Here is a 22,284-nt window from a genome sequence, read left to right as displayed (position 1 = left end):
CGGCAATTCACATTGGCATTAGTGCTGGGGAACAGAAGAGCCCAATTCTTCTCCCCCATGCCACCGTATTTCCCCACTCTTGCATGCATGAAGATAGACAGGTCAATGTTTTTACCCCCTTTTTATTTTATAGCAATTGTCCGCAATATAGAATTAATTAAATAACATTTAAAAACCTCCTTTTCACAAGTCAAGAGAATTCCAGAATATTTACAAACGTTTGTTCTGCGCTGTTGCGTGTGTGTGTGATGGTGAATGTTTCTTTGCTCCATTTTTAAAATCTTTTCTCTTTCTCCTCTGGGAAGGAGTGGAAGAAGTTGCCTATCTGGGGTTTGTGTGTGTGTGAGAGAGAGAGAGAAAGAATATGTACGCCCCACATTGGCACATAACCTTGATGGTGGCTTGGCAACACCCCTTCCCTCTCCTTTGCAGGAGTACACTATAAGAACGGCGCTTACACATCCGACCAGTTCACAATGCTAAGTCACAAACACAACCACGTAAGGCAGTGAAGCTTCCCCAAAGGTGTGGTTTTTCCAAACAACAGAATAGTCCTTGAAAAGGGCTACCATCACCCCATCCCAGCGGAGGGCTGGCCATGAGGCAAGGTGAAGGGGTGGAGTCTAGACATGGTTTAGGGAAGCTTTTAATGTTTAATAGGTTATTGTATTTTAGTGTTTTGTTAGAAGCCGCCCAGAGTAGCTGGGGGGACCCACCCAGATGGGCGGGGTATAAATAATAAATTATTATTATTAAGAGTGGCATTGTGGGAAGCAGATGGGACACATTAAAGAGGCTGGGCCGGCCCTACCATTAGCTCCTGCCACCTCAGCTGGACCTAAGTCATGGTTTTTGCTTAGCGTTATGTCTGAACCTTGGTCTTTGTCCAAAAAAGCCATGAACTATAACCAAAGTTTGCTCTTGGCTTACCCCTCGTGGTCTGACTGAGCAAAACAAACAGTGATCCTGGGTTCGGATGTACGGTTAAGCCAAACCATGGCTTAGCTCTGTGTAGGGTGGCAGCAGATCGGGATGGGGAAATCAGTCAGTTTTGGTTTCTCTTTTGCTATCTCCTTTTCCCAGTCTTAAGTTCAGTTTTCTACATCCGTTTGTAATTTATTAATTTATTTTTCAAGCCTTCGTGAAAATTCATTGGCACATTAGTGTGGATTTCTTCTCACATACGTTTTGTGTGTGCTATTCTGCCTATATTTTATTTTATTGCAAATCAATTTTGCTTACTACGCAGTACAATCCCATCTTACCAGCATCTAACTCATGTGCAATTTCAACCCTATGTGGTCGATTCCTACATTACAGGAGGTTGGACTAAATGACCCTCGGGGTCTCTTCCAACTCTACAGTTCTATGAAGGCAGGCTGGTTGAAATTGCACGAGTTAAATCCAAGCAATGGGGATAACTGAAAAGCTCTTTTTGCATGGAGTCCGTTTGGGGTTGCTATGCATGGGAAGAGCTTTAAAGCTCTCCTCCTTGCTTGGGGGGCAGCTCAGTACATCAACTCTGGGATGCTCTCGTGAGGCCATCCCAGCTCCTGCGAGATCTCACACAAGTACACCTGTAGCCAATGTGCTGAGCGTCTCTTGCCTCTCTAACAAGAGAGAGAGCTTAAAACCTTTTTGGGAGGCCAGGTCTGCTTGGGGTTTCTTGGCACAAAAAGAGCTGCTAGACTCTCTGCCTCATACTTGGTTATCTCTCTCTCTCCCTCCAGCTATGGGTTGGTTGTACCCTTGGAACTGAACCCTGGCATAAATCGCCATCGTACCGTAATGCATTCTTGCATGTTCTGTACACTAGTGCATGCATTTATATGCACACATTGGTCTGCTATATGCATTTCCCACACACATTACTTGGCTGGAGAACAACAGTGCACAATTGGGAGAGGTGTGAATTTTGAAGAACGGCTATGTTTCAGTTTACATATTATTTCAGAAACCGAATTAAGCAAGTTTCACGTCTAAATGCAAACCGATCAAATTTCTTCCCTTCCCCAGCAGCAGCAAGAAGTGGCCTTTCAAGCATAGCAAAGCTTGACTATAGCTTAAAGCAGTGTAGGAACCAATCCAACAGCTCTCTGGAATATGGTCCCTTTTCTTATGAAGAGCAACAACCAAATGCTAAATGCCACTCCCCCATATGATTTTGGTATCTTCCTTTTTGGGGAAAAGCCTTTTCTGCAGAACTGAAGGAGCCTCATCAGAACCACACATTTGGGGAAGTTTCACTGCCTCAATGCTACAACAGGAAATCACCATTATCTTAAATGTGTTTTCTTCTTTTAAAAAATAAAAAACATAGTATTTTCCATAACACACCCATCTTCTACATGAGGTTTTTTTTTGTTTGCTTTCCAAAAAATTATTACCATTGTAATGTTTTTGTTTTAAATTAAAAGAAAGAAAGCTTTCCTTCTCAATTGTGACAGAAACTGAGGTAATGCATGTTTGATATGGGGAGGGGGAAACCTCTTATATGGTGAGGGGAGCAAGTCCAAAAGTGGACGGGCAACAGAAGGGAAAACAAAGACCAAGAACAAGGATAATGGAAAACATGTCACACTCGCGCGCGCCCAACGGACCCCATTCCCAACACCCCCAACCTTCCCCCTCAATTCCCCCCCCTCAAAACAATTCGAAAAATAAAAATAAACCAAAACAAGGTCTATATGGTGTTCTTAATCCTTATCTACATTATTGCACAAAAGATCAAGGACAATTGGAACCTAAGGCAAAAAGGAGACGTTGCGGCTAATATCTAAAAATTCTGTGCAATGCCTATTTCTAAAAAAAGTCTAGCCTCGGCTGCCACCCCACACAGAGACAAGATGGCGGCAGTGACGCCAAGGAGAAAGGGAGGGGAAACAGCTGCGCCCACTCGGGAAGTCAAGACATACGGATTAACAAGCGGGGACTACGAATTGGCGAAGAGAGGAGTGGCGGGGTGTGCCAGGTCATACCAAAGGAGGTCAGGAATCGCCTGGTGCACCCCCAACACGCAGAGCTTGCCTGAAAGGAGGCAGCGGTAAAGGCAGTTAAAGTGGTGTCTCTCACATACACTCTCTTCCACCCTCCCACAACCCTGGTCAGGGTCTGGGCTAAGAGGATGGAGCCACGGTAAGGTTGCGCTTGGTCACCTCAGGCTGCTGTGTTATCCGGAGCTTACAGACAACTGGGGTTGTGGGACGAACGGGAGTCGCCAGCTGGCACTGATGACACAGAAAGTGCACCCTTGCCTTTTTTCACACACAAATGCACGCACACGCACACTCACACACAATCTGGTTAAATACCAGCTGCTGGGCAGTGCCCCCTCGAGTTGGGAAGGGGTGGGGAAGTGGTGGCGGGCAGCCACTTTTGAGATTTTGTAAACTGCTTGTTGCTTCGGAAATAGCGTTTTAGCCCTTTGTGTGGAAAGGATGGAACCCTGGGGAGGTTGAGACACACACAAGACACACCCGGCAGGCCCGCAATCTGGCTCGGAGGAGAGATGAGTGTGTACGACCCCACAGGAAGCGAAGGGCTGAGCTGAGCCGCTCTGCCCAGGGCCATTCTCACCTAGGTTGGGAAATGGGAGGCGAGGCAAGCGAAGGGGGACGAAGGAAGGAGACGCAACAACAGACTTGGCTTTATCAGAGAGACACTGCAAAAGGCCTGCCTTCCTCTACAGAGTTGACCCTCCCCAAAGGAACAGCACCAAGGGGTGACTACCATGACTCCCGGGAGCAAGGCCTCCCCACACCTCAAGGGGTTCAAGTCGACAGCAAAGGGAGGTCAGTGTTGGTCTAAGCCCTTGGTGAAAGGAGGGCGTCTCGTCGCTAGGAGCCCCGTTGTGGAAAGGTCAAAAATCCTCGCCGTTTGCCTCCTAAGCCCTAGTTGAATTGAAAGCAGATCCATTCCCCTGTGGCTTGCCACAACGCACAGGTACGGCCTTTTGTCTTCATTCTCAACTGATTTCCCCATCCAACTGCGGCCAGTAGGTTATGGGGACATTTTGCCATGGGCAAGGTTGTTTTAGCAAAGTCTACACTTCGGTCATACTGTGATGACCCTCCCTACCTTTCTTCCCCACACCCTACCCTGTCCCAAAGAATATATCTGTACCAGAATCCTGATTATAAAGTCAGCCCAGAGAGATGGGCAATATGAACTGGCAGCCCTTAGTGTCATCTGAGGGTCTCCATTAGGCACAGGGCATTGCTCCCTCTCAGATGGGCTCTAGTCCTGGCTCCTGTGATGTTTAGATGTCCATGTTTTCCAGCATACTAGAACCCTAAGCCGTTGCTCCAACTCAGGTTTTATATAGGATTCTTCTCTTTATATAAAAGCTAGGCCAGTTAGAAAACCATAAAAGAGTTTAGCAGGCCTCGGTTCAAGAGCTTCTCTGATGCTCAATACATTCTTATGAAGCCACCCAGTCTTACCCAAGGGGTAAGTCATACCCTAGGTGTATGCCATACATACCCTGAAACTTTCTGCCCAATTGCTCCTTATTGGACTGGTGTTCAACAAGACCAGGGGTGGGCAAGTTGTGGCCCTAGGGCCACATGGGAATCTTGGCCTAATTTCACATGGGTGAAGGGTGGAGGTGTAAGGTGATGACGGAAAGAGAGAGGAAATGAGAGAGCAAAGGGGGAAGAAGAAAGAGAGGAAGAGGGTGGTAAAAAGAGAGAAAAGAGGGCAGCAGAAAGAAAGGGTGGCAGAGAGAGAGAGAAAAAAGGGGGTGACTGAAAAAAGAAAGATAGGGAGCAACAGAAAGAGAGAGAAAAGGGGGTGGTAGAAAGAGAGAAAGATGGGGTATCCATATTCACCTTTGGCCCTGGCCCTGCCTGATTTTGACTCCTGTTCCACCCACTTTCAAGGTGTGTGTGTCCCCCACCTCAATAGAAGGAATGCAGTTCTTGAGAAGGAAAAAGATTGCCCACCCCTGAACTAGAGAGCCCTGTCTGAGCTGTGAACTCCCAGTGCGCTGCAGGAAGAAGCTTGTGCTCCCACACAGAATGCCCTTCCCCCCACACGCGCACCTCTTGCAGTGCGCATGCCTGGTTGTGATCACAGGCGGGCGGTGGCCTCACACAAAATGGCTTCCCCTTTGTCCTCCCCATCATTCGGCCCAAGCACCCAAGCCTTTTCCTCAGGGGCGATGGCCACGTGGCCAACAGTGAACGACTGACCCAAACATCCAGACTGTAGAGACACATTTACATACAGCCACACGCACACGTTGACACAGGAAACACTTGCTACATCAGTGGCACCAATGGCATCACTGTGATATCTCTGTGGTCCCCGGATTGCCCTGACGCTGCACTTTGCTCACACCTGGGGGGGGTTAGCGCCAGTCAGAAATAAAAACGACTCTCCCCGCCACTTCCTCAGGAAGTGATATATTAGCTGTGCTACGTGTCGGTTTCAGCTGGGATCCCTGTTCCCCCCTTGCTATTGGAATTGGAAGCTGGATCCAGTACAAGTGCCAATTCAACAGACAGGCCTCCCCCAGCACACGGAGCTCCCCAGCCTCTTTTTCTGGGAATCTGTTCTGACTTCACCCCCTGGCAACCAGGCGTAGGGGCGCTGTAAGCCAGTTGATGCCCAGCAAAGAGGCTCCGGATGACTTAAATAACCAGCCCCAGCCTCTTTGCTTACCACCAACTCTATCCCAGCAGGCCCAGAAAGAAACTGCTTGCCAGATCAATGGGGCTCTTCTGGCCCTCCACCCCAACCCCCAACCCAATCCATTATTATTATTGTTTTCATCGCAAGGACCCCCGCTCGGAAACCATCTCAAAGCTACTCCTGATGGGCAAAAAGAGAAAGCCACCGGCCAACTGGGTTTCCCTCCCCTCCCTTCAGAGACAAAGTCCCGATTCCCTCAGATGTTCATCCTTGAGGCGCTATGGGCTCCGTCTTCTCCTGCCACCGACTCAGCAGTCCCTTAATCCAGGCCTCAGCTCCCAGTCTTCAAGTGAATGAGGAGAGAAGGCCTTTCTTCTCCTGTGGCCTCAGACAACCATGGACATCCTTAGGATTACTGAGGAAAACAGAAAGCCACATTTTCTATCCTCTTCCCCCACCACCCCTGTTTTTCGTTGTTGTTTTTTTTTTGCTTCGAAAGACATGGATCCTGGTCCCCAAAATGGATTCCGTTCGCACGCAGCCTGTCCCAGAGCAGGAGAGGGCATTGCAGTGCTGACATCTTAACTGCAGGCCGTGAGGCACCGAGGGGCCTGCCACGCCCTCGTCAGACGCAGATCTCGATGGCTGTGGCCAGGACCATCTGGCCTTTGCCTTTGTCCTGCCGCCCATCAGTCCTGCTTCCCGCCCCGGGGGAAGGGAGGCCAGACTCTGAGGCAGACAGCCGGGAGACGCTGCCTTCTGTCAGGATGGTCCTCTTGAGGGGGGTCGGGGTGCAAGTGCTGGGCGTCTCGTGGCGGTGAGGGCCGGCGGAGAGCTTGTCTCCGGTGTGCTTGCGGGAGCGGTAGGAGGGCCGGCGCCGCACCTCCGACATCAGGTCGTACTTGATGAAGAAGAAGACCTCCTTCACAGGGCAGCGCTTCTCCGGGTCCAGGGCCAGCAAGCGCTGGAACATCCGCAGCGCGTTGTCCGTGAAGCGGCGCCACTGGGAGGGCAGCCCCGCCAGGCGCCCCTTTTGCCACCTCACAAACTCCTCAAAGAAGGTGTCCGAGGCCGAGGCTGCCTCCCAGGGGAAGTTGCCCGTCAGCACGCAGAAGATGAGCACCCCGAAAGCCCACACGTCAATGCTGGTGTCCACGGTGAAGCCCTCGGCCCGGCCGGCCTGGCACACCTCGGGCGCCGTGTAGGGGATGGTCCCGCTGATGCGCTTCACCCGGCACCCCACTTTGCGCGTCATGCCGAAGTCGGCCAGCTTGACACGCCGGCAGTCGCGGTCGAAGAGGAGGACGTTTTCCGGCTTGATGTCCCGGTGGACTAAGTTTTTGCTGTGCATGTAATCTAAGGCCAGGCCAAGCTGCTGCACACAGCGCTTCACCATGTCCTCAGGAAGCCCCACCTGCAGGTAAGAGAGAGAGATACCATCAGCTAGGAAAGGGCAGCGGGAAACGCCAGGAATAAACATGGCCTCCCAAGAACACTCAACGACTCTAAAGGCTCCATTTCCTGTTGTTATCAAAGTGAGCCTTGTCAACTCGGGGAATGAGCAACGATTCTCCTGAAGCTGATCTCAGTGCTCAAGTCAGGATATAAGGGTTCAGGCAATTCCTGGGATCGAATGTGAAACCGCTCTGAGAATTGCAGCTCAACTCCTTTAACAAACTATAGCTCCCAGAATTCTTAGAGGGAAGTCAGGCCTGTTTAACAAGGTATCATAGCGCTTTAGATGTGTGGGTTGAATGTAGCCTGAGGGACTCAAACAGCCAAAAAGCCAGTGGAACTGAGGCCTAGTTACCTGTGGCGGAATGATGTCAAAGAGGTCTCCGCCAGGTGCATATTCCTGGGCGAACACGTAACAGTCCTCCGTCTCGAAGACTACATCAAAGACCTTGATGATAAAGGGGCTCGAGGAGAGTGTATTGGTAATGCTGAACTCCCTCAGGAAGTTCTTCAGCTTCGTCTTGTTCTTGTTGACAAACTTCAGCGCCATCTTGGTGCCTATAAATGGGGAGGGAGAAGTGGGAGGAAGGACGGAGAATGCTCAGAATGTCACTCACTTTGACTTACAAAAGCAGAACAAAATGATTTCAGAGTTTACCGCCTTGATGGAGCAATCGTGATAACTAGAAAGGAACTTTTGATGGGGCTGAAGGTTCCCCACAGGTTGTGGGATGTGTTATGGTCAATCCCTGAGAGAGGACAGGGTGAATTGGATTGAGGGTGCATAGAATCTAGACCAGGATTCCTCAAACTCGGCCCTCCAGATGTTTTTTGGCCTACAACTCCCATGATCCCTAGCTAGTAGGATCAGTGGTCAGGGATGATGGGAATTGTAGTCTCAAAACATCTGGAGGGCCGAATTTGAGGAAGTCTGATCTAGACAGCTGTACAAAGGTAATGTTTAGATTCACTGCTCTGCTCACATTTGACTATGGCCCCACCACTGGAATGTGGCCCCTGGAATATTGCCCAGAAGGAAATGTGGCCCTCAGGCTGCTTTAAATGAAACATACAGGTGGAAGAGGTAATTGCTTCAGGAGCCAGGTATCTCAGTAGTACATAAGGTAGGTATGGGGAATGTGTGGTCCTGCAGATGTTGCTACAAACCCCATCATCCCTGGTCAATGACCAACCTGATGGGAGCTGCAGATCAGCAACACCTGGAGGGACAATGGTCCCTCACACCTGACCTAATGCATGGGTGTTCTCTTGCTTGGACTCTAACAGCAGAGGGCACTGCTGAGCTCACCTGTGCTCTTGTGGGAAACAAGGTCCACCTTGCCGTAGGTCCCTTTTCCCAGCTCGCGGATGAGGTCATAGTGTTTGTTGATGTCCGTGCCGGACAGCGTGCGGATGGCCAGTGACTGCATGTCCTCCGTGATGAGGGGGACCCCACAGCAAGCCAGCTTGCGTGTCGGTTCCTGCTCAATAGAGCCCGCACTCATGGTCACGCTGGAAGACAGAAAAGGAAAGGCATTGGTCAACCATCACGCCTTCCTAATAGCCCAAGCCTTCTGGGATGCAGGAGTCGAGTCTGTTGCATCCATCCAAAACCCAGGCTGCTATTCTCCCCCCCCCCCTCCAACTTTCACTCAGAAACCATGAACTCTGAAATATCACAATTCTGCAAATGCCAATGTTAACATGCAAGTTAATGAAATAACATTTGGGAAAGCGGAGTTCAGAACCACGGCAGTTCAGATGCTCATGTAGGTTTTGTACATCCGCGCCTGGTTCAAGCTGAAAGGTGAGTGAGGACACAGAAAACTGATCCCAGTTGTTATAGAAACTACTGAATGGGGTTTTAGATATGTATACCAAAGGCACAGCTACTTAAATATACAAGTGTGGGTGTCAGGCTAGCATTGCTGTAATTATTATGAAGTACAAATACAGAATATTCACAGCAAATACTCTTAAAATAGTATATCACCTTCTCTCCCTCCTGATTTTTTTTTTTAATCTGCTGCACATATATCAGATGTGGTGGATTTTTGACCCTCCAGATGCTGCTGAAATCCAAATTGTGGCCATCGGTACATATTGCGGGAGCGAGTGTCATAGTTTTTAACTATGCGCTGCATGCAGAAGTACTTTCTTTTCTTTCAACATACAGATGCATTAGATGTCTCTGAGTTCTAGAATTATTAGAGAAGGAGGGAAACTTTTCTCTATCATTCCACCCCCCCAGTCTTGCATAACTGCATGCATTTTGTGTTGGATCCATGCACAAACGCTGCTTCAGAGCAGCATAAGGGGAGGGGATATGGATAGTCTGGAAGTAGCAGGGCACAATTTGCACTTTTCTGAGCGGAACTCCCCTCCCCCTCCCAAAAGGCATCACTAGCCATTCCCCTTTCAGGGTACAGTGCAGAAGTGCCATACATCTCCCTGCTCTAGATACATCAGCCCTCATGATGTCACCCGCTGCAAAGAGCACTGCCTCCTCCCCCTGCAGATTTTGCCTTGGCGGCTCCCCGCCCCCCAACCTGCAAGGCTCACCACCTAAAAATTCAAGAGGAACTAGCCTGATATGAGTGAAGGCGGGATCTGAGGTTAGTCCCATGGTGCCTCCCTCTGTGGAAGCATAGCTGCATTAGTCAGTGCAAGCAGGAGCCCTGCAACAAAATGTTGTAGTGTGGAGTCCACCCAGTCATGGTTCCACCAGCTCCATTCCATTCTCTACTCCCCATTTCTCCTTTTCCTTCCCTCCAACAGCTTCTCCATGCCCACAGAGCACACTCACTTCCCAATGGGCTGTTTGCAGCCCCTCCATATTGGTTCTCCTCCCCCCCCTTTCACAATTTGGGTTATGTTTTCTTTTGGGGTCAGCAAACAGATGCGCCGATGCTCAACCCCAGCCACATTCAATTCATTGGTTCCTCCCAGTCATATGAATGGGGAGCTCTTCTGTCCCAGGGACATTTAGAAAGATGCCTGCTTCTTGGGAGAAAAGCAATGACAAACCTAGACAGTATCCTAAAAAGCAGTGAGACATCACCTTGCCAACAAAGGTCCGTATAGTTAAAGCCATGGTTTTCCCAGTAGTGATGTATGGAAGTGAGAGCTGGACCATAAAGAAGGCTGGTCGCTAAAGAATTGATGCTTTTGAATTCTGGTGCTGGAGGAGACTCTTGAGAGTCCCATGGACTGCAAGAAGATCAAACCTATCCATTCTTAAGGAAATCAGCCCTGAGTGCTCACTGGAAGGACAGATCGTGAAGCTGAGGCTCCAATACTTTGGCAACCTCACGAGAAGAGAAGACTCCCTGGAGAAGACCCTGATGTTGGTAAAGATTGAGGGACCAAGGAGAAGGGGACGACAGGGGATGAGATGGTTGGACAGTGTTCTCGAAGCTACCAGCATGAGTTTGACCAAACTGAGGGAGGCAGTGGAAGACAGGAGGGCCTGACATGCTCTGGTCCAGGGGGTCACGAAGAGTCAGACACGACTAAACAACAACAACAACAACAAATGAGCAAGGAAACGGTCCATTCAGACATGGAGTTGGGTCTCTCTGGTCACTTTATATCTACGCCTCCCGTTGCCCACCAGCCCTTTCTGGCCATTGAGCTTTCACTGAGCTATTCTGGGAAGACTTGCTAATTAAGCAGATATAGATTTATATAGGCACTAGGCCTTTGTTGTACTGCTTTCAATGCCTATTTAAAAACTTGGGCAAGCCTACCCAGACGCATAATTTTATCATGTACATTTATTTTTAAAATCTGGCCTTGCTTGACGAGGATCCTTATCTGAGATGCAGCAACCAGGACTATACATTGCATTCCCAAGTCAGCTGCACCTAGATGTTTGGATCGGGACACAATGACAATCACATTCCGGCGTCCTCCCCAAGCCCACTTCATCCCATACCATGAATTGGGATAAATAGGGTGGCGAGACCAGGACTCTGCTGCATAATTCATTCCGTTGATTCATTATTATTACTTTCTTCCTCCAGCTCAGACTAAAATTGCTGTGTTTAACTGCTTCTCATTGACTAAACGATCATCCCCCCCCCCCGCCCCCCGCTTCCTCGCTCTGTTGTCTGTGGCAGGTATTTATAGGCAGTCGCTATGTCTCCCTCTGGTAACAGCCACTTCTCGCCTCAAAAGACCGCATACTTCTCAAACCTTGCATCCCTCTTAGGGGATGGGGCGGTGACCCAAGGCTAGAGAATGCGTGCTCTGCATGCCCAAAGTCCTGGGTTCGATCCCGGGTATTGCCACCTGAGAAAAAGGCATGGTTAGCAGATAAAGGAATGGCCAAAACCCTAGACAGCTGCCACCAGTCAGAGGAGATGATAATGGGATTGACGGACAGAGTATCAGAACACAGGGACCTGACTTTTTCTGAGCCAGAACAAATGGCCACCTACCTCAGTACACTGGTACCTCAGGTTAAGTACTTAATTCGTTCCAGAGGTCCGTTCTTAACCTGAAACTGTTCTTAACCTGAAGCACCACTTTAGCTAATGGGGCCTCCTGCTGCTGCCACGCCGCCGGAGCACAATTTCTGTTCTCATCCTGAGGTAAAGTTCTTAACCCGAGGTAATATTTCTGGGTTAGCGGAGTCTGTAACCTGAAGCCTATGCAACCCGAGGTGCCACTGTACTGCCCTACACCAGAGCAGAGGGGCATTTCTTTGGTTCCACAGGTAGGTTAGGTTGAGAGGCAGTGACTGGCCCAAGGTCACTCAGTGAGCTTCATGGCTGAGTGGAAATTTGAACCCGGGTCTCCTGAGTCCTGGATCCAACCTTCGAACCATGAAACCTGTCCCAATTCACCAGGGAAAGGTCTGCATTTCTGGTATCCACCCCTGCTGAAACACTGTCCCCTTGAGGACATATTTAAAAGTCGGACAGAAAATCCGCACATGCTCATTTATATGTATAGATGCAAATCACGGCCAACTTCCAGAAAAGCTGCCCTGTAACTACTTTGGGTGGAATTCTGATGGAAACAGGATGGGAAATTGCCAGTGTTTCATTATTCATCCTATGTCTGGAAACAAAGTCAATCCAGCGCATCTGGTCAGTATGAGCTGCTGTTATTGCTTTCTGTCCTCAAACGATAAGTGATTGATTACTGGTCTTCCTCCCCTCCCCCCTCCCCCATGGCGTTATTTGCTTTGCACTGAAATGAATGGGATGGTATTACATCACGACAATGCAATTTACATGATTTAGGTGGTTAATTATGTAAGGGATATAATTTTGCCACTGCAGACAGCAAGACGGATAACATATTTGGGGGCGGAAGATGAACTGCCGTGGAACAGAGACACTGCTGCATGAGATGAATACAGGGAAGCAGACAAAACAATGCTTTCTTACATCCCTACCTGTAAACAATGTTTAAAAAGGGGGGGCAGGAAGCTTGTGACCTGGGGCAGAAGACACCCCTTAGTAACACACATGCTTTTAGGGGATGCCTTTAAAAAAAAACCCTATTGGGTGTAAGTTTCTACAATTGTTATTTTTCAAGTTTCAAAGCCACATTAGCAATGGGAAGCTCACTCTTCTTTTTCCAGCAAACCTCTGGCGAACACCTGTCCATGTTATCTTAAAGTAACTAAGCCTAGGTACATGCAACTGCAGCAATCACATCTTATTCCCCTGTTTATCCCACCTCCACTTCCATCTCCTTCCTCTGCTGTCTCCTCTATGTCTATTTCTAGATTGTAAACCCCTTGAGGGAAGGGCGTGGCCTTCTCATTCTCTGCCAAGCATCATGCGCATGGACACTGCTGAACAAATTAATCGGCACTATCCTCTCGATTCTTGCATACACGAATGTCAGCGCAGAACTGTGAACGCCAAGGCTTTGTCCGTGCATAACCTCTAATACGCATGACCCTGCGAGTGAGGTTCATTTTGAATTCTTAAGAATGGATTGTGTCCAACTGAGTTCTACTCAGAGTAAGCCCATTAGAATCAATGGACCTCTATGCATTTGGCAGTATTCAGATAAATACTGGTGCTCAGGCAAAGATGGATGCCAGCACCACAGGACTGCCCCCCTCTTTTCTCCCTGAAAGGGTTCCACACCACCCAGAAATCTGCTCTGGAGGATTAGGAGAACTCCAGGGGGGCAGATTCATAGAATTAGAGAATTGTAGAGTGGAAGGGAGTTGGTGCTGGAGGAGACTCTTGAGTCCCATGGACTGCAAGAAGATCAAACGCATCCATTCTTCAGGAAATCAGCCCTGAGTGCTCACTGGAAGGACAGATCGTGAAGCTGAGGCTCCAATACTTTGGCCACCTCATGAGAAGAGAAGACTCCCTGGAAAAGACCCTGATGTTGGGAAAGATGGAGGGCACAAGGAGAAGGGGACGACAGAGGACGAGATGGTTGGACAGTGTTCTTGAAGCTACAAACATGAGTCTGACCAAACTGCAGGAGGCAGTGGAAGACAGGAGTGCCTGGCGTGCTCTGGTCCATGGGGTCACGAAGAGTCGGACATGACTAAACGACTAAACAACAACAGAGTGGAAGGGACCCCAAGGGTCATTTAGACCAGCCCCCTGCAATGCAGGAATCTTTCACCTAACATGAAGCTCAAAACCACGACCCTGAGATTAAGATTCTCATGCTCTACCGACTGAGCTATCCATTTATATTAGGAAGAACGTTCCATTGCACAAGGAGAAATTGTTGCACCGATGGAACATACCTCTTAGAGCTACGCTGAATACAACCCACTGGGCACAATCAGGCTTTTCTTGCATTTCTTTTCCAAAATCACAAACATGTCCTTTTGCTTCAGATCACTGCAGGATTTTTGCAAAAGAAATCAGGAACGCAACACTTCGCAGGAGGACTGGTGTTAACAGCTTGCATGTTGTTTAGTGCAGCTTTAAGGAAGAAATCAATGGTGCAGTAATCTGAATGTTACATGTACACACGATTGTCCTTATTTCTGTCGCTGGAATATTGGACAGTATGTCACTTTTGATAGCTGCCCCGTGTTTCCAATGGTGAGACGTCCTGCCCTCCGGCAATGTCTACCCCAGCCAATTTTCACTTGATTGCTTCGATACAGCGCTGTTCAATCTTGTTGGCAAGTCTGTGCTTCAAGGCGAGTTCAACTTATCGAGACGATGTACCACTCCGGCAAGAACTACAGGTCACAGGCAGACACATCCCACTGGGGAGTAATGTGCACAGTTGCACAATTAAGCCCCTACGCAGCCCCTGCCATTTTTTGCATAATACGTTTTTGAGGACAGATTTGATTCCGATGGTACTACCCTACCAGTTCTCTGGCTGCACACAGAGAACAGCAGCTTCTGTCGGTTATCAGAGAGCACCAAGATTCTGCCAAAAGTAACACAATCTTCCTTGGAAGCTGAAGTTCATACAGCAGTAACATGGGTGGGAGAGCATAAAAACATGAGACAAACCCTGCTGCTGGGTCAGACCAAGGGCCTATCTAGTCTAGCATCCTGTTCTCACAGTGGCCAGTCAGATGCCGGTGGGAAGTGGGCAAACAGGACCTGAGTGCAACAGCACTCTGCCTGCCTGTAATTCCCAGAAAGAGGTCTTCAGAGGCCTACAGCCTCCAACAGTGGAGGTGGAACACAGTCATTGTGGTTAGTAATATTAAGAATAAATAATAATAAAATTTTATTTATATCCCGCCCTCCCCAGCCGAAGCCGGGCTCAGAGTGGCTAACAATAAAAATAACACAGTTTACATAAAATCACAATCAATTAATTGAAATACATTCTAAAATCAATTCATTCTAAAATCAATTCAAAATCAAATTAATGGCAACCATTGGGCTGGAGTGCTATGAGGATTACAGAAGGAGTGGGTCAGACTGTGCCTTGGCCAAAGGCCTGGTGGAACAGCTCTGTCTTGCAGGCCCTGCGGAAAGATGTCAAGTCCCGCAGGGCCCTAGTCTCTTGTGGCAGAGCGTTCCACCAGATTGGGGCCATGGCCGAAAAAGCCCTGGCTCTGGTTGAGGCCAGCCATTGACAGCCATGAATTGGTCTGATCTTCTTTTGAAGCCACCCAAGTCGTAGGCGATCACTGCCTACTGTGGACTTAGTGCCACAGTTTCACTGTGCACTGTGTGAAGTAGGACTTCCTTTGCTCTGTGACAAATTGTCCAACATTCAACTTCATTTAACAACCATGAGTTCCAGTGTTATGGGAGACAAGAAGTGTTCTAAATTATCCAGGCACCAGGCGCATTTTGCACCTGGCTATCAGCCACTAGAAAGGGACGCAGGTGTCGCTGTGGGTTAAACCACAGAGCCTAGGACTTGCCAATCGGAAGGTCGGCGGTTCGAATCTCCGCAACGGGGTGAGCTCCCATTTCTCGGTCCCTGCTCCTGCCAACCTAGCAGTTCAAAAGCACGTCAAAGTGCAAGTAGATAAATAGGTACCACTCCACCGGGAAGGTAAACAGTGTTTCCGTGCACTGCTCTGGTTCGCCAGAAGCGGCTTAGTCATGCTGGCCACATGACCCGGAAGCTGTACGCCGGCTCCCTCGGCCACTAAAGCGAGATGAGCGCCGCAACCCCAGAGTCGGCCACGACTGGACCTAATGGTCAGGGGTCCCTTTACCTTTACCTTTATTAGCCACTAGGACCAAGTGAATGCCTGGGTGCCAGGATAGTGCCTGATGTCTCCACCATCTGGAGGTGCATGCCTGGGGATCACTGGATCTTGGCTGTTTTCAGACACTAATACCACATCCTGTAGAATTCTATCGGCTATCAAAATGAATTTCAGGACCCAAAGTGCTTTTTCTGTGGAGCCAGAACAGGAACATTATAGTTAATGGTTGTAGCTTGTCTTCACTTACCCCACCCCACTGCCCTGTTCACAATTGTGAAGAATATTCTTACATTATGAATGGTCTGTGTCACCATTAAGAAAACAGAAGTAGGAACAGGCCAATATATAAACAGACTGCCGCAGGATCAAGCCACTTTTCTTCTTTAAGTTCTCAACGTTCTTAACCCAGCTCAAGGTTGCCATCTGAACTAGCCAGATGTTTAACTGATAATCAATCTCAAGTCAGCCCATCATTTGAAAAATAAGATTTTAGATCCATCTGGTCCAAAAATGACAAGAAGACATTCTATTTTGGCAACTGTAACCTTGGTTTAAGGAGCCATTTGGCGCCTAGCTTATATACTGTGCAGTGGATGTTCGGGTTAAGAACGTGATCTGTGTGGGATGCACATTCGCAACCCGCAGCGTTCGCAACCTGCAGTGGTGCATCTGCACACGCGCGAGTTGTGATTCTGCACTTCTGTGCATGCACGACCCCCGAAACCCGGAAGTAACCCATTCCGGTACTTCCAGGTTTCAGCGGGTACATAATCCGAAAAAACACAACCTAAAGCATCTGTAACCCGAGGTATGACTGTATCTGTGTTTCTAACAGTGGAGACAAGCTCTTCTCTAGACAGTTTCCCCATACCACCCATTGTTTAATATGCCACTATCAACTAACAGCACCTTCCGCGTCCTTCTACAGCACCCTTGGCATGATAAAATGTGTGCAGGAAGCAGCTCTTACTCTCCACGCAAGCTGTAAAACCAGATGATTTATTTCCTTAGCATGGGGATGCTGCACACTTCAGCTCTGCAGTTGCCCCAAGCCCTGGGTGCATCCGCTCTGCCAATAAGTAATTGGCAGCTCATTAGCAGCTCATTGCAAATGCTGGAGGCCACGTGATCAGGCTTTGTGCCCTCAGGGCAGGGAGGGCCAGAGAGTTTGCACATCATTTGCTAAGTCCAGCCGGCCTCTTGAAAGAAACAGGGAGGAAATTACAGTGCAGGGAACAACCACCCCATTATTACGTGGCAGAACATAGAATAGAATCATAGCTGGTGTTAACACAGAAATCAATACCATTAGCCCACAAGAGGGTAGACAAGGGAAAAGGTTTGTTTATGGGAGCAGGGGCTCCAGAATTTGTTAGAAGGCACGCCTCTCTCCCCACATCAAACCTCTCAGGTGAAAATGTGCAGAAACATCACCTAGTAGGAGCCTTCTGGGTGCGCAGTGGGGTTGTGTGTTTGATAGGGGCTGCATAGGTGGCAATGGTGAAACGTGATCAATTGCCCAGTCAAATGATAGCCAAGTGTTTAAGCCATTATCTGATTAGAACAACAACAAAGAAAATGAAGAGGGGGGATACAGCTCAGTGGTAGAGATTCTGATATGCATGCACACAAAGACCCAGGTTCTGTCCCCAGCATCTCCAGGTAAGGGCTGGGAAACGAGTCTCTGCCCCAAAGCCTAGAGAGCCGCTGCCAGTCAGAGCAGGCAATAGAGACCCAGATGTACCAATCGTCTGATTCAGGATAAGGGAACTTCCTCCATTCCTAAAGGGAAGGACCACAGCTTGGTGGCAAAGCATCTGCTTTGCTGCAGAAGGTCCCAGGTTCAATCCCTGGCATCTCCAGGTTTGACTGGGAATGTCCCCCATCTGAACCTTGGAGTTACTTCCAGTTAGTGTGGGCAAAATTGAGTTGGATGGGCCACTGGTCTGACTCAGGATAAGGCAGCTTCCTATATTGCTAAAGGGAGGGGGTCGTAGCTCAGTGATAGAGCACCTGCTTTGCATTCAGAAGGTCCCAAGTCCAGTATCTTTAGGTAGAGCTAGGAGAGACCCCTGCTTGAGATCCTGGAGTGTCGCTGCCCATCAGTGTAGATGGACCTGATTCTGTATAGGCAGCTTGCCCTTCTGCCATGGTACCCAAGGCAGTGCACTTGAAGGTCTCAGGGAGTCAGTCGCCCATCCTGACATGGGCAAGACCCATACCTGCATGGCTTCAGCAAAGTGGGTGGCCTCTTGTGTCTTCATACCTAAAACCAGGTAATCCCAAAGTCCAATCTCAACAAAGCACAGAGCTGGGATGGATGAAAGCCCCTCCCCACCACAAGAAATCCAACGGATATGGGTTCAGCCCTGACTCATTGGCACTCATCCAGGCATAGCTCCTTCCTTTTTCCTTGACAGAGCTCCATCCCAGAATACACAAAAGAAGAGAGTGCCCCTTGGCATATGCAGAGTATCTTTCACCAGCGGGTGATCTCAGCCATCCCTCCCAAGTTTAGTTTGTGCAAGACACATGGCTTTCTTAGATCCCTCCCTGGAAAGCACAAGCTTTCAGTGACCCACTGGGCAAAGTTCCCATAGATCCTGCAGATATTCCACTCCAGGTGCACAAGCTGCTCTCTGCTGGCTCTCAGCGCTGGGAGAATTTCACCCAGCCAGCTCTGGGACTCAGCAGAACACCTGCCCAACTGTCCAAGGTGCTGCTTCATTAACAGGCTTCAGGCAAGAGCATCCTACATCACTCCCTTGACTGGACTTGCTTTGGTTCAAAGGCTGGAAGGGCACCAGGGAACGTGGATGTTGCTCTCTGAAGGCACCATCAAAGCGTGTCTACTACTGTTCTGCCTGAGCTGTGAAACAGAGGGTGCCAGGTTCAGAACTGACCTCTGCTACACTCTTAGGCAAGCCTCTCTCTCTCTTAGCCAGGGATGGGGAACCAATGGCCCTCTAGATGTTGTTGGCAAGGGGTGATGGGAGTTGTAGTCCAGCAATATCTGGGAGGCTGCCTTCTATGGCTTTCTTATATCCGTTGTTTGACGTGCTATTTTATAGGTATATTTTAAATCTTTGCTTTATTTCCTTTTGGTAGCAATTTTTGTACACTGCTGTCCAGACTCTGAGGCTGAAGTGGAGGCTGGAGAGGAGGAGGCCAGGAGACAGGAATTTGGCCTACTGCCGAAGCATCCAGGGAGACTCCCCCTTCTGCTGCAACCAGCTCCCTTCCCCACTGGTCTCCCAGAATATGCAGAGAAAGGAAAAGAGCAGAGGAGAGATTGGTTGCACACAGATGGGGGGGGACCCCTAGAGAGGAGGGGACTTAGGCAGCTGTGGGAAGGCAGGGACCTTCAGTCTTCACAACTGCCTCATTGGGGCAAGACCTACTGGGAAGAGTTGCAGGGATCGCAGTTTTGATTTCTTTGAATAAAGAGTTAACTTCACAAACACCAGTGTTTTTATTGCTGATCTACACCTGACACACACACAAACAAAGGCAAATGAACCCCTACAAAATATCAATCTTAATAACCACACCAAGTCCTACAAAATCAAGGCTCTGGCTTGCTGCAGCCGAAGAGAGGCATCCCTGCTGAAACCAGGCAAGAGGAGAGGGTGATGTGGCCAATTAACTGATTAGAAATGGAGGATAAAAACTCATCCACTCATAATTACAGGAGCATAGCAACCCGGTCACTCTGACAGAGTACAGGCAGCCGGCTCCCACCTTGATCAACGTACAACGCTGCCTTTGCTTGAATCCAGAGTTCCAGAATACCTCTCACCGCACTGGCCACAGGGAGGGTGTTACTGTTCCATGCAAAGAACTGGCTCTCTAGTGGAATGCTTCTTGGTCTGACTTGCACTCTGGGGTCTCAGGTAAAGGTAGTTTCCCATCACTGCTGCCTGCAGTTTATTGCCTGGAGATGATGGGGGTTAAATCAGAAGCATGGAAACCAACACTGACACACAAACAGAGCACTGTGCATTTGGGAAAGTTCTTTGTCTGTTTCCCATGCATTTGGGTACCTCTTAAGAGACCATCACCAAATTTTGCAGAACGGTTCTGGAGACCAAGCAGCAGGTTTTCATCTATGTTTAGCTGCAATCGGGCGCCATTTTGAATCAAGATGGCTGTCTAAACCTTTCAAAGTGGCACTTATCTGAACGGCTGCTTTCAAAAAGGAACTGGTTTGTTTTTGTTTTGTTTCTTCAACTGGAAGGGCACTTTTTGCTAGCAGAACATAGAAAAAATAGGATCCAACAGCAAATAGAATATTTTAGTCATATCCTGCTTCTACAGCAATCTCTAGAGCCGGCCCAAGACATTTCATGAGGCAAAGGCCAAGATGGCAACCCTGCCTCCTCTAAATCTATGTGCAGAAGCTGGCCAACTGTGCAGCTGAAATCTTACATCTACACTGGCAACAGGATTGCATCCTCCAAGCACCTGAGGCAAGAAAGCCTGCCCAGGATCTGCTCCCTGAGGCAGCTGCCTCACTCCGTCTAATGGTAGGGCCAGTCTGTATTCTGTAGGTCACTTTGAGCTTGTTTTGGTGTAAAATGACAATCAAAATGAAAATCCGTGTCCCTTTTTTGGGTGATGTGTAGGCAACCGCCATACTTGAGACACACCCAGGGTATATTGTTTTAGATAGGCAGCTACGTTCTACTCCAAGTTGACCCAATGAAATTAATTAACCTAGTCATATCCATTAATTTCAGTGGGTTTGCTTTGAGTAAGACTACAACCATGTGACCTCTTTTTCTGCACTGTGCTAGTGGCTACCCTATTCAACACACACTGAGGGAATATTGCTTCACATGTGACTGATTTTATGTTGCTTATTGCATTTTTATCTCGCCACCTCTCCGTGGAACTTCAGTGGTATGCATTCAAAGCAAAAGTGACAACCGGGAAAGGACAGGAGATAAGCCCCCTCCCTTGCAATTAATTTGAAGGGAAATGCTGTGGTTTATTACACCCGTCACATCTGGCGTGTTAACGCATTCAATTTGCACGCCAGCTATCTGTACCCAGGATACCAGGGATCTCACGGAGTGCAGCAGCCTTTGCTTATAGACGGCCAAGCATTCTGCATACCAATTTCCCAGGGTGCATTGCTGTCTCTGCTCATCCCAAACCATGGCAACCCTGCACCTCTTGCCCAGTGGTTACCAGGGTTACCAGTTATCCAGTCTCCTTTGAACGGACTTCATTGAAAGGCATCTCCTCAAAGGCAAAGAGGACAACGTGTCTTATCGTCCCTTTTTCCTCAGCCCTGCCCTCTTTCTCTGCAAATCTCTAAAAGCAAGCCCACCCTATTACACACATTCTCTGCTCCTTTTCCCTTGTCTGGGATTCCAGAATTCCCAGTGTTTGCACAGCAACTTCTTAAAAAAAAACCAACACCCAATGTGCTTCTGGCTGCCTTCCAGACTTCACTTTTCTCCAGCGCTGCTTAATGATAATTTATGTTGCTTTGTTGGTAGCTCACTCACTTCATTCTTGAGCCCCTTCAGGATTCTCCCTGCCAAACACCGGCTGGCGCGGCTGATTTATTACAGTTTATTTATATTAATCACTGCACCACATTTTTTTTAATTGCTGTTCTGTTTATGTATATTCATATATGGCTCCACCCCTTCTCTGACACAGTTCCTCTTTGGTGATCATCTACACTTTATTATTTATTTAATGATATTATTAATATTATTGCCATCATTATCATCACTGTTACCGGTATGTTGTTATATACCATCTACGTACAGCACTTCAACAGAGTCATTGCTCTCTTCTACGTGACTGTCCTCTGGGGATTTGAAGTGGGCTACCACTTCCGTCTTCTCCAGCCCAAATATTCCCACTTCTTCTGATCATTCCTTGTATCCCTGACCATATGTGCCGCTCTCCTTTGAACCTGTTCCAGAGAACATCATATGCCTGCAGATCATGCCCTGGGACCTATATATCCCTTTGAAGTAAAGAAAAAATACCCTAAACACAGGAAAACACAGTGGTAACTAGGGTTACATACGCTTCAGGTTACATACGCTTCAGGTTACAGACTCCGATAACCCAGAAGTATTACCTCGGGTTAAGAACATTGCTTCAGGATGAGAACAGAAATCGTGCTCCGGCGGCGCGACAGCAGCAGCAGCAGCAGCAGCAGGAGGCCCCATTAGCTAAAGTGGTGCTTCAGGTTAAGAACAGTTTCAGGTTAAGAACGGACCTCTGGAATGAATTATGTACTTAACACAGGGTACCACTGTATAAAATATCTGGAGCGAAGACTCTCCATTATCACTGTTGGTCTACCTCAGATAACAACCTTACTGTGCATTTTGAAAAAATGGGGCATTACCTGGGCTTAAGTCTCCCTGGATAAATCACTAAAAAATTGTCCAGTAGCACCTCAGAGACCAACTAATTTTGTTCTGGGTATAAGCTTTCATGTGCATGCATACTTCTTCAGATACACTGAAACATGGATAAATCACTGTCCATTCTGGGAATCCTGCCAGTGAATCAGGAGATGCACAGAG

The 22,284-nt window shown here is 48.4% G+C and overlaps 1 protein-coding gene across 2 annotated transcripts in view; it reads right to left on the bottom strand.

Annotated features, from left to right (window-relative positions):
• Window positions 1-106: 106 nt before the first annotated feature.
• The window catches only part of SBK1 (SH3 domain binding kinase 1), a 77,405-nt gene continuing 55,227 nt past the window's right edge, over window positions 107-22,284 (bottom strand). For both annotated transcript variants that reach the window (XM_028705495.2, XM_028705496.2), the window contains exons 2-4: window positions 8,399-8,601; window positions 7,445-7,647; window positions 107-7,048 (exon numbers count right to left, since the gene is read on the bottom strand). In XM_028705495.2, coding sequence (XP_028561328.2) covers window positions 6,260-7,048; window positions 7,445-7,647; window positions 8,399-8,601 — 1,195 coding nt within the window. In that variant the 3' untranslated portion in view covers window positions 107-6,259. The remainder of the gene's footprint in view (window positions 7,049-7,444; window positions 7,648-8,398; window positions 8,602-22,284) is intronic.

The sequence above is a fragment of the Podarcis muralis genome, chromosome 14 (assembly GCF_964188315.1).
Source record: "Podarcis muralis chromosome 14, rPodMur119.hap1.1, whole genome shotgun sequence".
NCBI lineage: Eukaryota > Metazoa > Chordata > Lepidosauria > Squamata > Lacertidae > Podarcis > Podarcis muralis.
This window is presented reverse-complemented; position numbering and strand designations above follow the sequence as displayed.